This window comes from Mauremys mutica, chromosome 18 (genome assembly GCF_020497125.1).
Source record: "Mauremys mutica isolate MM-2020 ecotype Southern chromosome 18, ASM2049712v1, whole genome shotgun sequence".
Classification (NCBI taxonomy): Eukaryota; Metazoa; Chordata; order Testudines; family Geoemydidae; genus Mauremys; species Mauremys mutica.
The window spans coordinates 20,637,014-20,652,529 of record NC_059089.1 but is presented as its reverse complement, the minus strand read 5'-3'; the positions used below and the strand labels follow the sequence as shown (position 1 = coordinate 20,652,529).

Genomic DNA, 15,516 nt, shown 5'->3' with positions numbered 1-15,516 from the left:
GTGGGGGGAGGGGCTCAGGTTCTGAGGCGGATGGAGCCTGGCGCTGGGAAGTCCTGTTCAGCCCTCTCTGGTCCCACCCTTGCGGGTTGTGCCCCACAGCGCAGTTAGTAGTGTTTTATCCAGAATACAGAGTGAGACATGGGGCCTGGGACTGAATGACCCTGAACTTTGGGAATGTCCAAAAGCCCAACTCCAATCCAGCACAGATGGCCCATCTTTTTCTCATAGGTTGAACCAAAGCTGCCCTGAAAACGTTGGTAGGTTCCAAATCCACGTGCAAATCCATTATTGTTTAGACTGATGCAGCTGTAGGCGTGAGTCCCTTTTAAGTAATCGATGGTTTCCTGTTTCCTTGGCTTTTCAGTATTACTGCTGCAAGAAGGAGGAATCTGAAGAGGATGAGGAGGAGCCGGATTTTGCCGTGCATTCCCACATCCCTCCACTTCACAGCAACCGCAATGTAGTGCTGACCAATGGGCCTTCGCTCTACTCCTCCTCCTCCTCACCCTTCAGCAACCAGCACTCCCAGTGCAGGACTGTCTGCCCCACTTGTACCCACTATGAGCCACCCACCTTCTTTCTGCAGCAACCGGAGGAGATCCACAATGGAGGCGACCGGGTCAGCTACAAGACCATCAGCCAGGAAGATATTGAACTGCCGGTGAACGTGACCAACCTGCAGGCTCTGAACCCCAACCGGCTGTCAGCCATGCGAGAAGCTTTCTCGCGCAGTCGGAGCATAAGCACCGACGTCTGAGTGGCTGAAGCCCCACGCCGGTGGGCTGCCCAGCAAATGACCCCTCAGTGTGAGGCTTTTTCTATGCCGTTGTGGCTTTTAACAGCGGTGAAACTTTTAAAATCCATGGAAGTGTTTTAAAATGATGAATGTATTTATACATTAGATAGGCATATAAATATATTAAATCACTAGATAAAGGGTAAGCAAAAAATATCAGAGAGAGAGATGGTTGCAGCTTGTATGTGGCAGGTTTTCTAGCGCTGTACATTGAAAATGTTTTCTTTTTATACTGAGGAGATTTTGATATTGTGCATCCTTTCCTACACCTAAAAAGGCCCCTCCATACCCATCATCGACAATTGCTATGGGGTAGTTTGCAATCTTAAAGGCAGGTTTCCTGCAATGGCTCACAAAGCGGACGAGCACTGCACAGGTAAATAGGACTCGACAGCCTCTCTTTGTGGATGAAATTCACCCCCCACAGGGGACCTGCCACCAGGTCTCTGCACCACTGATGGCCTCAAAGCAGGCCCAACTGGGATTTTGTCATGCAGAGTCTTGTGCAGTCTCTCTCTAGATTGGGGTGAATTTCATAAATCAGCTTAATTTATTGGTTAGTAAATCCTAACGGTTTTCCATGAACTTTCTCTGTCTCCCTCTTTTTGGTCACAAGTGCTGAAGGGAAGTGCCTTGAGGTTAAGGATGCACAACTATTGTAAAGTCTCTTCCTTCAGTGGAGGTCTCCAGAGCTGAAATGTGTCAGGCATCTGGAATCTATGGAAAGTATTTTTTTAAATAGCACATGCAAGAACTTTCAGGTTTTTATGTAACGGGAGAACGGTGCACTGAGCAGTTTAGGTTTCACAAATATTACCAAAAACCCCCAGCAATGCCACACGCTCTTTCTAAGCTAGGGAAATGAGGGCTAAACAAAAATAAAGAGGACATTTTATTTTTTTCCATCTGGAAATTTGTCACATTTAAGACTCAAAACAAAGCAACAGTCACATTCTCAACTACAGTCACTGATAGGCGCTCAGCTAACTAGGATTACTAATTTGCAGCAGTAGCCAAGGCCACGTATGGCCCAGAACAGGGCTGCTGTGCAGTCATTAATGGCCAGGGCACGGCCTCAATTAGCTGTTTTCCCATTCCCTTCTCCTTATGGGGCTTTGCACAGGGATTGCTCTGGAAGAGGCTTTGTCGGAGGTTTCAAGGTCATGCTCGCTGCAAAGAGTAAAAATGCACCATTGGTTTCCTTTGTTTTGATAACAGTTCAAACCCTGCCAGATTGTTGGAATGCTAGCAGCCAGACAGCTAGACCCCAGCAGGTCTAAACACAATCTATAGCCTGGTTTAGGTAGTTTAACATGAGGAGGAGGTGAACTGCTGCCTGCGTGCACTGAAATTAGGCTCAGGCTTGTAATTTCTGGATGCTGCAAATCCATAATCACCAAATTCTCTAGAAGCTTTAGAGGGCAGTTGACTGCTATTCTGATGTAGTAAGGCACTTCCCTGGCTAAAGCACAACAGGGATCATTTTATTCATTTAAATAACAAACCATCTACAATTTCTTTAGCAGAAGACGTAACCAGCAGTGACAGAAGCTTACCGAAAGGTCCTTTGCAACTCACTCTCTCGAGGCTTGTTTTTCTGGTGCATACAATTTGTTCTATGAACCATCTCCTTTGTAATGGCACTGTACAATATTCAGGCTAACAGCATTGCTCTGTAATTGCAGAACGACTCGTTCAGCTACAGAGCATGGACTGGCTGCAAATAGACTCTGATGATCTTGGTACCATGCTCTGGTTCAGGTTTCTTCATCACAAACATGCTCTCGGCAAGGAAAGCGGTTGTTTATAACCACTGTATGCAGCCAAACTGGAAATTATACTTTTGACCCTGAGCTTTTTTAATTCCCTGGGAGACCTTCTAAAGTACTCGTCATTCTTTAGGACTTAATAGCTTAGACCATCTTGGGTTTTTTTGTCTTGGTTTGTAACAAGTTAAATATGCTGGATTTATTCCTTACTGAGCTCCCTAACTGGGGATGCATTGCTGTAAATGTGCTCATTGGGAATGTTCCGTCTTCTAAGTGATCTGATGTAACAGCGGCTGCTTCTACAGGTCTCTTCCATTGTGCGAGTCTTATTCGAGTTTGTTTCAGATGCATTTACCCTTTGGATTCTTTGCATTTCCGGTAGCTGTTCTTATATCTCATCTTTCCTCTTTTTTTCCAGTAGATCTTTGAAACTAAGCAAGCAATGTCATCTGTTTCACTAACCTTCACATGGTGAACTGTTGTACAGGACTTCTGGACTCACTGAGGAAAAAAAAAAAGCAAATAAAAAAAATAAACAACTCTTTGCCATGATTTGAGGCTCAGCTTTTTTTTTATTGGCGGTGTTTGGAATCACATTGCCATGTTGTCTCCTAGAGGAGGGTTTTTTCCAGACGTGCTCAGGATTGGCCCCTCTGCTCCCTGTCGATGTCAGTGGGAGTCGTCGCCATTGATGGCAATGGAAGCAAAGTGAAGCCAACATGCAGCTATTTTGGAAACCCTCCCCTCTTCCTATAGCTTAGCAAACATTTCTCTTTGCAAATTTATGGCTGGCAAGAAGTGACAGGAGGCCATTCATAAAATCGTGCCCTTCATTTATTCAATGAGTTAGGTACAAAGTACTGCCCCAATCCTGGAAGGTGCACCATGGGGGCAACTTATCCACAGAGTCATATGATTATTACTTACTAGTTGTATTTACCATAATGTCTAGGAGCCCCGGTCATGGCATGGTGCTGTGTGAACAGAGTCCCTGCCCCGAAGAGCTTACATCCCATTGACTTCAATAGGTCTCCTCCTGTAGTAAAGTAAGGGATGCTTGTTTGCAGGATCAGGCCCTATGTTTACAGTGACGCCTATCCAATACCTCTTCATCAGCGCCAATATCCAGGGACAGACACGCTAAAAATTCAAGAATAAAACTAGATACCACCATAAATATGACAATTTTATTAAAATATACATACGAGTACAAATTAATGATTATAGGGATAAAGTTCACTGTTTGTAAACAAATATATTAAAAAGAGCACGTCTTTTGTGTGATATAAAGTGCAGTTATGTTTCATTATTATATACAATATGTCAGCATTATGATTTTTATAAGGCCTATGAAACTAAAGTTTGATTATAAGATAAAAATCTCTGAAAAAGTATACACCTACATATTACAAAAGGCTTTGGCTTGCGCTCATTTAGGAGATGAAATTCAGCTCCCAAACATAAAGGAAATTAAGGCTAGAAAGCAGGTTTGTGGGATGAATTAGAAAACAAGTTATAGGAGCCTCTGCTAAGGCAAACATAATGGTGCTTTAATTTCACGATTGACACTTTGACGTTCTCAATTTGAAACTCGTGCAGAAAACAAAGAACAGGCCTTTTAAAACAAGTGACTGTTTGGAATTAAGAGTGAATCAAATATACAAGATTCTATGTACAGCTTTTGATAATCACATGCTACCAATGTACAGTAGTAACGAAGCTTTCGTGTCAGCTTCGAAACAAAATGTTGGTGCCATTTCCCTCCGCTATGAGGAATCAGAATAGCAGTTGTGCAGTGGTGGAAGAAAACATCCTTACCCCAAGTTTGCGGCACATTTAACGCTTAATAATGCCGGTATGATGAGCTATCGGTAAGTGGTTACGTCTAACCCGGGAGCATCACCCTGGTGTATGTTACTTCTCCTGCCAAATGCTGGATGCTCAAAATGAGTCTACTCTTAATTCCTTCCATCTCCAAGTGCTGCAGTAATTAGTCTAATCTCTCCACTAGGAATGGGGAGCCCTGCAGGACCTGCAGCAGGCTTTGCTGTAATACCAGTGGCTGCAGAGATTCACTTTGATTGCCAAAGCACAGTTCGTTCCAGCTTGGTCCTGACAGCTGTCATCTAGAGAAGAGAAACACATATTGGCACTCATATGAGTGAGGTCAGAAGGCAACAGTATGAAAAAAGTTACAGTCTATGGTATTAGCTCATTTCTTCCCACGCTATTTAACTCCTTGCCTCCTTGGAAATTTTATTGCTCTACAACCAAGACCCCAGCATGTCTGGTGCTGTACAGACACGTAACATAGGGCCAGTAATGTACGGGTCATAATACACATTTGAAATGATCCGGAGTGCAGCAGCATGATGGTAAAAAATCAGCGGGAGAGACCAGCTGAACGGCGGGAGGAGGCCCAATCCAGTTCCATCCGGGCGGAGCAGACATTCGCTCCCAATAAAGGGAGCTGTGAGGAAGCTTGGAGCAGGTGGGAGAGTGGACAAATGAATGGGAAACCTTCCTCCCACAATGAGGCTGCTGAGCGGAGCCAGGACCCATCACTCAGACGGCCGGAAGGACTTGCTGGTGCACAAGCATCCCACCTAATTGCTGGGTTTTTTAGCAATAATTTGCCCCACCAAACCCCTTGCCCCTTGCGAGCACCTTGCAAACCTCACAACGGCGAGCAGGCATCACTTTCCCTGGGTGACAGATGGGGGAGCTGGGTTACCAGAGGTGACATGGCAAGGCCATGGCAGAGTCAGGCACAGAACTCAAATATGACTCCCAGGTTTGTGCTTTAGCTGCAGGACTATTCTAATTCCCAAATCCTATTAGTGCATTAGAACTAAATGCTCACTAACGCTCATGGGTTCTTTGAACCACCAGACTGCACTCAGATAATGAGATCGTTACAAATCCCCCAGTACACTAGGAGACCAAACTCATGAAAATAATGGCACAGCTGAAACTTACTCGAAGGTTAGTGGGAATTCACAGAGACGCACGCTACCAGAGTTAGCTTGTGCACAGTGAGCTTTTGGCTTCAGGCCACAGTTTTATTCCTTTGAGAGACACCCCTTAACTTAACATGGCCGGCTGCAGGAACAGCATGTGCGAGGCCAACTTAGCCGGACACCGATGGGCACCTGACACCATTACGCGTTTGCTGCGCTGAATGCAGATTTTTTTTTCAGTTGGAAAAAATACAATATAATACTACTACTCATATATAGCTTGGGCTTCTGATGTAACTGATCAATCTCTATAAAACACCCCTACTACAAAAAAATTGAAACTGGTATTTAACCAATAAACACCAGAAAACCACTGGAAAGGGAGACTCAGTTTGTGTTTTCACCCCTTTCCCCGTGCAGTTTGTTTATAAAGGGGCTGTCTCTGCACCCTAGCTTGTATCGAAGGGCTTGTCTACAGGGAGCAGTAATGGAGTCTACAGGGGGAGGAGTTCCAAAGTGTGATTTCTAAAGTGTGCTAATGTGTGATCCATTAATCGGTCCGTGTAGACCCTGCTGGTGTGCACTGAATGTGACCTAGTGCACTTTAATGTAGTGTGGTTTGAAACAGTACTACATGTATATACAAACAGAAACCCCCGAACTCCCCCGATTATTGCTAGGTAAGTACACTCAAAAATAGCTAAAACAACCCCCAAAATTTAAATTAATAAATCCAGAAAAACCCTGTAAACAGCATCATTCATCAGTAAATTTCAAAGCACTTTACCAAGGTCAGTATCATTATCCACATTTTAAAGGCAGGGAAACTGAGGCACAGAGCATTGCTGTGACTTGCCCAACATCACCCAGCAGCCCAGTGCAGAGCCAAGAATAGAACCCAAGTGACCTGGGTCCCAGTCCTGTGCTCTGTCCTAAAAGCCAAGCTGCCTCTGCTACAGCTTATTGCACAGTAGCTAGTGTTCCTCATGAATAAGGATACATGCGTAGGTCCCAAATCACTGTACAAACAATACACATACATTGCCACTGAAAAGCAGCCATCTCTGGGGTGGAGGGCAGCTACGCGGTATATAACAAGTGCCCCGAGCACTGTGTAACAACGAGGGGAAGTAACGTGTCGGCCAGATTTCTGCTCTTATGAAAAATGCCACAGGAGTGGCATGGAGGGTGCTCAGCACCTCGGAAGATCAATGCACCTGAGAAGTAGTAATGTGAAAATGGCTTATTCCAGTTTAGCTTTAAGCCCCTTCCCACGCAATATAAGTGAACCAATACAAGCCACTCCTATAGCAGCCTGTGTCCCCACAGGGGTTATACAGGTATAACGATACCTGTGTAACCATATTGGTTTAGTCTGTATAAATGGTTAAAAACTTTCCCCATGTAGGCAAGGCCTTAGTCTAGCTCCTGTTCCTTACTGGCTTGCATTGAAAACACAGCCCCAGCCCTGTCTTGGCAAGACAATCTGGAGTCTTTCTCCTCACCTGGTGGCTCAGTGGGGCAGGGCAGCAGGTCACAGGTTTGTTTACCAACAGGCTTCACAAGCGGGTCACAGCCACGAACAATATCTGGGCCCTGGTAGCACTTCACATCTCGCATTCTCACGCCAACGCCGCAGGTTTTGGTGCACTGGGGAACAGAGCGCGACAGAGATTGTTGGCAGAGGCAGCAGGCCTCCAAGGGCTGTGCACTGAAAACCTCAACTAGAAACTGACGAGCCCTGTTTTTGGGGTGCACAGTGACTCACCGCTCCCCTTTCAGAAAGAATCAAGTAACCCCGTCTTAGAGCAACAGTTGTCTTTTGAATCAAATCTTTGGTGGCTGTGAAACCAATCCAAAAACCTGCCCGATTTCCCTCAGCACAGCACAGCCATCCCACATCCGCAGCATCTAGGCTTTGCTTTGACCCTCTGCATAGGGGCGGGTTTCACTCCTGGGGCTGATGTAGCCAAGGGGCGCAGCACAGCACGCTGGGCGACACCCAGCCCCAACGTCCCAGTCCCCTCAGTTTTTGGGATGCCAGACGAAACAGGGCCTGTGGCTTGTGGGCCTCGTTCAGATGTGGCAAAGCCAGGGGTGGCTCTAGCCATTTCGCTGCCCCCCAAGCACGGTGGCACGCCGCCGGGCGGCGGGGGGGGGCACTCTGCCAGTCGCCGGTCCCACAGCGCCGGTGGACCTCCCGCAGACGTGCCTGTGGAGGGTCCGCTGGTCCCGCGGCTCCGGTGGACCTCCCGCAGACATGCCTGTGGAGGGTCCGCTGGTCCCGCGGCTCCGGTGGACCTCCCGCAGACATGCCTGTGGAGGGTCCGCTGGTCCCGCGGCTCCGGTGGACCTCCCGCAGACATGCCTGTGGAGGGTCCGCTGGTCCCGCAGCTCCGGTGGACCTCCCGCAGGCGTGTCTGCGGCTGCTCCACCAAAGCCGCAGGACCAGCGGACCCTCCGCAGGCACACCTGCGGGAGGTCCACCGGAGCCGCCTGCCGCCCTCCCGGCGACCGACAAAGCGCCTCCCATGGCGTGCCGCCCCAAGCACGCACTTGGCGTGCTGGGGCCTGGAGCCGCCCTTGGGCTAAGCCAACGCCACCCTGAGTACGGCCTGTTTCTGTTTACTGACGTTTGGCTGCACTGTCACGCTGGAATTGCAGTGGGAGCTGCTGTGTTGATTCCAGACCACACCAATGACTGGTTTTAAAAACTAAACTCAACAAGCTGTCTGGCCCTCTGAAGGAACGGGCTGTACTATAATGACAGGGACCTGCGGTTATTGATTTGCCTTTGAAGCACCACGCACAGCTATTGTGCTGTGTAAATAATGATAACCACAAACACATCTTGCGAGGCAGGACAGAGGCTCATCTGCAGCCGTTGGGCCAGGAACCCCCACAGCCAGACCCAGCTTTTGGGGGCTGGATTCTGGCCACCAACTGCAAAACACGAGTTGCCCTACAGCTGCGCCTGACACGCGGGCGGAACCAGAGTCCGGTCCAGTGTTGAGTTTTCACGTGGTTAGGGAGCTGACTTGTTACACGATTTCCTGGGATATATTTAGGGATTTCATACATATCATGCCCGAGAAATAGCCCCGGTGACTGGTTCACTCTCATTCACCACAGGACAGGCTGTAGCAGGGCAAAGCGTCTCAGCAGTGACCCCTACCAATGTGCCTCAACCCTGCTCGGCAGGGACCATCTTTAGGCACGAGAGGTCAGCTCCTCCTCCATGCACCATTCAGGCCGTGCTCTCTCTTTGCAGAGAGGTGAGGGGGGATTCATACTAGCAGTAGCGACATGGGGACACAGATGGCTCCCCACTGGGAACTGCCCCAAAACTATCGACAAAGAGACAAGGTGGGTGAGATCATATTTTTTATTGGACCAACTTCCACTGGTGGAAGTTGGTCCCTTTCCCTGTGAAGCTCGAAAGCTCGTTCCTTCCTCCAAGAGAAGTTGGTCCAATTAGAGATATTACCTCACCCACCTTCTCTCTCTCATCTCCTGGGACCAGCATCACTGCAACAACGCTACAAGCAAAACCAGCAATGCTTTCCCCAGTACCACACAGGGAAAGCTTTGCCTATTCCACTGATCCATCGGCAGAGTGCACACCGGGAAGTGTTTTCCTGCTCCGAGCGCCATGTGCTGACCCCAATTCTCCCAGCCCCACTCTCTGCCAATATCTCCCCGCTCCCTTTTACAGCTCCTCCCTCTGTCCCATTACACAATTACTACAGCTGCCCCTGCAGACTAAGCCAGACTCCTACACGCGATTGCAAAAATAAAATAACCCAAACCCAAACACTTCTTTTCATTGCTGTTCTCCAAAAGCACAGCAAGGACTGATTACATCCTGGCAGGGCCTGCACTCCGCCCCGAGCTGCTAAGACAGCAAAAGGCTGCCTTGGCACCAGTAGCCGACTCCTAATCAGTCTTGGCAATCGCGCCACGCCTCTCTGGCTGATCCATCGCCGGCCGTGCCATGTGAGCTAAACTGGAACCGTTCATTTTGTGCACCGTCTTCCTAAGGTGTGCAGTCTTCGCCATGCCAGACATAGCAGGGAAAGGATCTGGCTCTTTCGTAGTGGGGGTAGGGCTGGGAGAGGGGGGCACGTTTTCCAAGGATTACTGTGTTGATGAGCAGGTGTCACTCATTCACAGTGCACATATTCAAACAGTCTTGCAAAGGAATGGGACTCCCCCCTCCCCCGCATCTTTAGCGAAAGGGTGGATGTAGCACCCATGAACGGCTCTAGATTGACCACCCCGGAGATTGGCGTCCTATGAACATAACAGGCAGGTGATGAACCCCACTGAGCCCTCAGCAGAGTGAGCGTTTGAAAACGTTTTACAGCTCCAGAAAGAGCAGTTTCCACGTGCTCAGCACAGGAAGGGCCACACAATTGCCTCTGCCCCCGGGGCTCTGCTGAGGGTTCCCGCCAGAGTGCCCATCAGCAATGATGTTACTGAGCGCTTGGCTACTGCTTCCCAGCAGCAGAGCTCAGGGTGCTTTACAAAAGTGCACAAGTGCCCTTATCCTCATTTTACTGAAAGGGAAACTGAGGCACAGAATGAGGAAATAACCTGCCTAAGCTAACGCGGCAGAGACAGGAACAGAACCCACGTCTCGTGGCTCAAAATCTGGTGCCCTATCCACTGCACTCTCCTACTTCTCACCAGGATGCTGCTGCCTCCCATCCATTAGTCCCCTGCTCTAATCAGCTCCCCGGCTGCCCCAGAATATACCCTAGACCTCAGCAATTCCAGTTCCTACAGGCTGCACCTTACCTCAGACCAGGGAGTCGTGTACCACTTGAAACAAGGCCGCTCAAAGCAGGTGGTTTCTTCTATGGGTTTCTTGGTGACGTCACAGTCGGTGGGGTTCCGTGTTTTGATTTTCCCGTTGACGATCTCCAGGCACAGCACTATCCTCTTCTTCACCCCCCGGCCGCACGTGGTGTTGCACTGCCAAGGACAGAAGCCAGACAGAGAGAGAGACCAAAATGAAGCCTCGGAGCGACGTCCAATGTAGTGTGACCTCAGGCAGAAGAGCCTGGAGCTCAGTGCGCTCCCAGCCTGGGCTCACTCCTGGCCTCCAAGTGAACGATTTCTCCGAGTGCTGCTCCACAGGCATATTCCCCACAGCTGAGAGGAAAACGCACCCAAACGGCCACCAGGCTGCCCAGGATCCCACGCAGGCCCTCCACCACCCACTGCCAACACCACAGGGGAGCATGGGGTGGAATCACACCAGTGACCTCCCAAAGTCCTAGCAATGAGGCCATTTGGGGCACTTGAGAGCTCTAGCATTATCCCCTCTTGGGGAGCCTGAGGCCAAGACAGGAGACATGCTTCATAGCAGGCCAAAGTGGGGAACAGACCCAGGAGTCAAGACCCCTTCAGCACCCTCCCGCCGAGGCTCGTTCCCTCACATGGATGGGATGGCCGCACCCATCAGTTGGAACAGGCACTCCTCGAGGTGGGTTGGCTCTTACCCGTTCCCAGTCCTGTGCCAGCCAATGGGAAGGACAGTTCTTGTCCCCACAGGGGTGGATAGCAAGCGGCTTGGTCTCCAGGTTGCACTGGGACTCTGGCACCACACGGCCATCGCTGGTTTTACAGTACACGTGCCTGATCATCCTCCCCTGCCCGCAGCTGCCACTGCACTGAAACAAAAAGAGCAGAGAGGTGCTGGTGAGTAATGGGAGGGTACAAATACCCCACATTCCTGGGAGCAGCCCCACTCCTTCCCGATCCCTTCTTCAAACACATGGCTGTTGGGACGCCTTCCACAAGACCGTCATCTCGACGGGGCCATAGCAGAGTGGGCGGGATTCCTGTGTGTCTCAATCTGACCTCAGGTGTAAGTCCCTTGGGGCGGGGACCGTGTGTGTACATTTTTGACTGGGCAAAATCAGCTGCCTTATGGGCAGCTCTCAACAATATGGAACGAGTTACCCCAGGCTAACTAGGAACTGACCCAACCCTGGAGTTTTACTAAGCCTGGCAGAGAGTCGCAGACTTCGTTCCCCCAGCGCGTTCTGAATGTCAGTGACCCTTTAAGGTGTCTCAAGTTGGGCACCCAAAAAAAAATCACAAAATCTTGGCCGAAGAGTTTAGGTGACTTTCCCCCAGTCACACAGAGCTGACTATTGGACCCAGAATCCCAGCCCAGAGCCTTAACCACAAGACGATCCTTCCTTATGAAACCAAGCCCCTGCATTGCTTGCTGGTGATCTCAGCCAAGAAACAACGTCTGCCCCTCAGTTAGAAGCCACCAAATATTATGGCGGTAACCATTTATTTTTAAAACGTAAGGACATTGATGGCATATGACCATGAGGGGTTGGACCCTGCCACCCATCAGGGGCGGCTCCAGACCCCAGCATGCCAAGCGCGTGCTTGGGGCGGCATGCCGCGGGGGGCGCTCTGCCGGTCGCCGGGAGGGCGGCAGGCGGCTCCGGTGGACCTCCCACTGGCGTGCCTGCAGAGGGTCCGCTGGAGCCGCGGGACCGGCAACCGGCAGAGCGCCCCCCCCACGGCGTGCCGCTGTGCTTGGGGCGGCGAAATGTCTAGAGCCGCCCCCGCCACCCATGCTCACTGAGCAGCACAAAATGGGACTAATCAGGAGTACAGCACAAAATGAGGGATGTGGAGTTTGGTCACCCCTAAACTCAAGTCTCACTGGCAGGGGAGAGGATATAAGGGGAATATAGAAAGCCAAGTGTTTTGCCTGCATTAGAGGAAACAGGTGGCAGCTTTCAAAGAGAGCATGAAAAATAAGGTAAATGGTTATAAATATATCCCCTGCATTTAAATAAAAGGAACCCCACACAGGTATTGTCTTGAGCTATATTTTAAACACCGAGAGTTCCCATGTGCTTTTGTTGCGGTTCTTTAAGGAGATGCGCTACATCTCACAGTGCAGCCGTCGCCATGGAGACCACTTATTTTTAGACAATGCCAATGAATCAAAATCTGTATAAAAATAGCTCGGGAACAAGGTCCATGTGACACAACCACACAGCACCTTTTTTCGTTAAGAATGTTTTTTTCCAAGGGCTAGGGTGCAGGATTGTTTTGAAATGTAAGAACTTTGCCAATGTCAAGCAAAGATTATACCCAGAGGTGATTGAGCCAGGGATAAGACACCCCATCACCTTCATGTAGCAGATGGAAAATGCTAAAGTCTTCTAATAGTCAAGTCACAGGGAATTTTGCCTGAGGAAGAACTGAGCAGGGATTTCAGGATCAGACCCACCTGCACGGGGAGACCTTTGTGCTGCAGCTGGGAACACAAGGGTGCAATCCTTAGAGATGCTCTTTAACCTGAACCCTGCATCAAAACACTCCTAAACTAAGAGGAAGTTTGGTGCTGGATCCAGATCTGAATCAGAACTTTGCAGCGGGACCATCTACAATTTTAACGACGGGCTTCACTTGTGCATGGAGGCGGCAGTGCACCCCTCACTTAACTGGAAAAATCACATCAAAGCTATGGAAAGGTCTGGGGGGGAGATAAATCCACGCTCCAAGTTTGCACGTCCACTTTTGCACACCCAACTGACTGTAAACTCAAAAGAGGGCCATGCTTTTCTGCCCTTGTACACCAGAGATTCCTGCACCCCAGGACTTGTGTGCTGGGGAGGCCTCATGTGGCATGAGAGATCTCCCAACTAAGAGCCTCACCAATGTAAGACTGAGCCGAGGAAGCTATGTTGGCTGCCAGGTGGGGAGGCGATACGTCTGTGTCACTTAAATAGTCACCCTACTGCCCCTGGATCTATTGATTAAGCGAGCAAGCCACTTCCCTTAAATGATCATTGATCTACGAGTTGTAAGACACCCAGGAGCTCTCAATGATTGGGATGGAAAACCTGGTCTATTGCGTCATCTCTCTCACACTCCACATGATTTCAGCTATGTTCACCACATCACTTCCTCTGGTCAGTCTCACAAACAGACCAGCCTGGGTGTAGGTAGTGACACACTCCTTTTCCACTCACGCCGAGCAAGAGAACAGTCTAAAGAAACAGCAGCAAAGATGCTCCTCTCCTTCCAAAACCCTCCCCAATTAATTCCTCTGTTACTTCACGTTGAAGCGGAATCTAAACAATAGATCTGAGCTCGGAGCTTGACAGGTTCTCACTCACTCAGATACGCCCGAGACAGAGAGAGGGTGAGAACACAGCTAGCTCGCCTAAATACGACAGACCAAACCATGTAAGATAAACACTGCTCACCACTGCTCTTAAAGGGCAATCATTCTGGGGAGAAAGAACTGGAGATTATTACTACAAAATCATCTCTCTGTCACTTGACCGCCTGATTGAATAGTACCAGGGTGAATACTACCCCCCAAAAATGTATTGATTGGACTGAAAATGGTGAATTCTCTTTGCTGATATCTGTAAGCCCTTTGATTGAGTTCCACTGTGAGCTAGTTTTTGGTCAGAAGAATGAGGCCACTTCACTGCCACTTGTGCAAATGCATGGCCACATAAAATTTCACATCTGGAGCATCTGCACCGCCCTCTGCAAAGGACTGAGTGGGTTTCAGAGTCAACTAACTGGAGAGCAGAAACTGCACCAGGTGACTTGGGTACCAGCCAATCACACAGGGTGAACAGCTTATTGTGAGCAACCCATAGGCTGAAATAGGTTTGTCCAAACTGAATCACGATAAATAACACACACCTGTTCATCTCCCAGGGCTGCGTTCTGCTCTCAGTTACACAGGTCGATGGGAGTGCCCTTGTGGAACAGAGGTTAGAATTTGGAACAAAGTCTGCAAAGTTTGCAAAGAAAGGAGGCTGGCATCACTGATGAATCGTTTGCCCGGCTCTTGTCTGCTGCACGTTCAGGGAAGGGAGGAGGCCAAAGGAAAAGCAGGATAAAGTGAAGGCCCCGTATTTATCGTCAAGGGGTTTCCATGACAAAAATCACTCGGATCGGCTGCTGCAGGGGTTTGGTTTTCATGTGCGGTTTGCTAGTTTTGTACATTTGAGCCAGCAGAGGAAAAAAAAATATCTTGTGTGGTGACTGCTCGTCCTTCCAGCTTTGGCCCATCTCAGGGGCAGGCGAAACCATCTGCCATTCACCACCACCCAAGGAAATGCACTGGGTGCACGCTCTCCCCCTTCCCTTGGCGGACCCTGCCCCCTCTAGGAGTGAGTCTGCACAAAAGCCACATAAAGGGCTCATAAATTCCTTTGGTTTTTGGAACAGAGCCACTCAGCTGTTTATTCAAGCAAGACGCTGCAGGACAGGGAGATGGATAGAGCTTTCCACCCACCCCACAGTGGCTCTGAGCCCACTGGCTGCCTCTCATCCTCTGAACAGCAGCCGATAACAGCAGGTGTCCATGTAGTTGCCGTTAGTGGGAAGTGTTGTAAATAAGGGCCTCAACAGACCTGGAAATCGTTCAGCCCCATGGACCTGACAAAGGCAGGAAGAGGCTGGGAATGTGGGCCAGTCTGTTGGCCTTGGGACCTGCACTTCCACACAGGGCTCCTGGGGTCTCTCCTTCCAGACCAGGAGGGCCCAAGGGCAAAACAAATCATTTGTGGATTGCAAAATTTGAGCGGGCAGCTTTTCCTCCCCCAAGCCCAGGACTGTGATGACAGGCGTAATCACCTCCCTTCACACACTCCGTCTCCCTTTAATGGACTGGCTCACCGGAGATGGTGCGAGAACTCTGCAGCCAGTATTTTGCTCACGCTGGAGATGAGGGTGTTACTGGAAAGCCTGCAAGTCTCTGCCAAGGCCAGATCTCCGAACTATAACAAGTTCAATCTAATCCCCAGACAGTGGGAAGCCATGTGCCAGGTCAGCTTAACTGAGAGTTTTCAGGTGGCAAGAATATTTGCTGCCGCCCCACTAATTCACAGCCCCTGACACAAAAGGAGCATTTGGGTTTCGGAGCCCTCGCCTTTTCCCTCTGCTAATGCTGTAGACGCTGCTTCTCGGCACTCGGGAA

General features: G+C 49.6%; 2 protein-coding genes across 12 annotated transcripts in view; one reads left to right on the top strand and one right to left on the bottom strand.

Annotated features, from left to right (window-relative positions):
• FAM163B (family with sequence similarity 163 member B) overlaps window positions 1-3,131 on the top strand; it is a 68,585-nt gene extending 65,454 nt beyond the window's left edge. For all 6 annotated transcript variants that reach the window (XM_044992831.1, XM_044992829.1, XM_044992827.1 and 3 more), the window contains one exon: window positions 365-3,131. In XM_044992831.1, coding sequence (XP_044848766.1) covers window positions 365-757 — 393 coding nt within the window. In that variant the 3' untranslated portion in view covers window positions 758-3,131. The remainder of the gene's footprint in view (window positions 1-364) is intronic.
• A 641-nt stretch (window positions 3,132-3,772) lies between these two features.
• ADAMTSL2 (ADAMTS like 2) overlaps window positions 3,773-15,516 on the bottom strand; it is a 55,760-nt gene continuing 44,016 nt past the window's right edge. For 3 of the 6 annotated variants that reach the window (XM_044992821.1, XM_044992820.1, XM_044992822.1), the window contains 4 exons: window positions 11,033-11,203; window positions 10,326-10,502; window positions 7,031-7,175; window positions 3,773-4,691 (listed from right to left, as the gene is read on the bottom strand). In XM_044992821.1, coding sequence (XP_044848756.1) covers window positions 4,573-4,691; window positions 7,031-7,175; window positions 10,326-10,502; window positions 11,033-11,203 — 612 coding nt within the window. In that variant the 3' untranslated portion in view covers window positions 3,773-4,572. The remainder of the gene's footprint in view (window positions 4,692-7,030; window positions 7,176-10,325; window positions 10,503-11,032; window positions 11,204-15,516) is intronic. The other 3 variants (XM_044992823.1, XM_044992825.1, XM_044992824.1) reach the window with 1 other exon arrangement.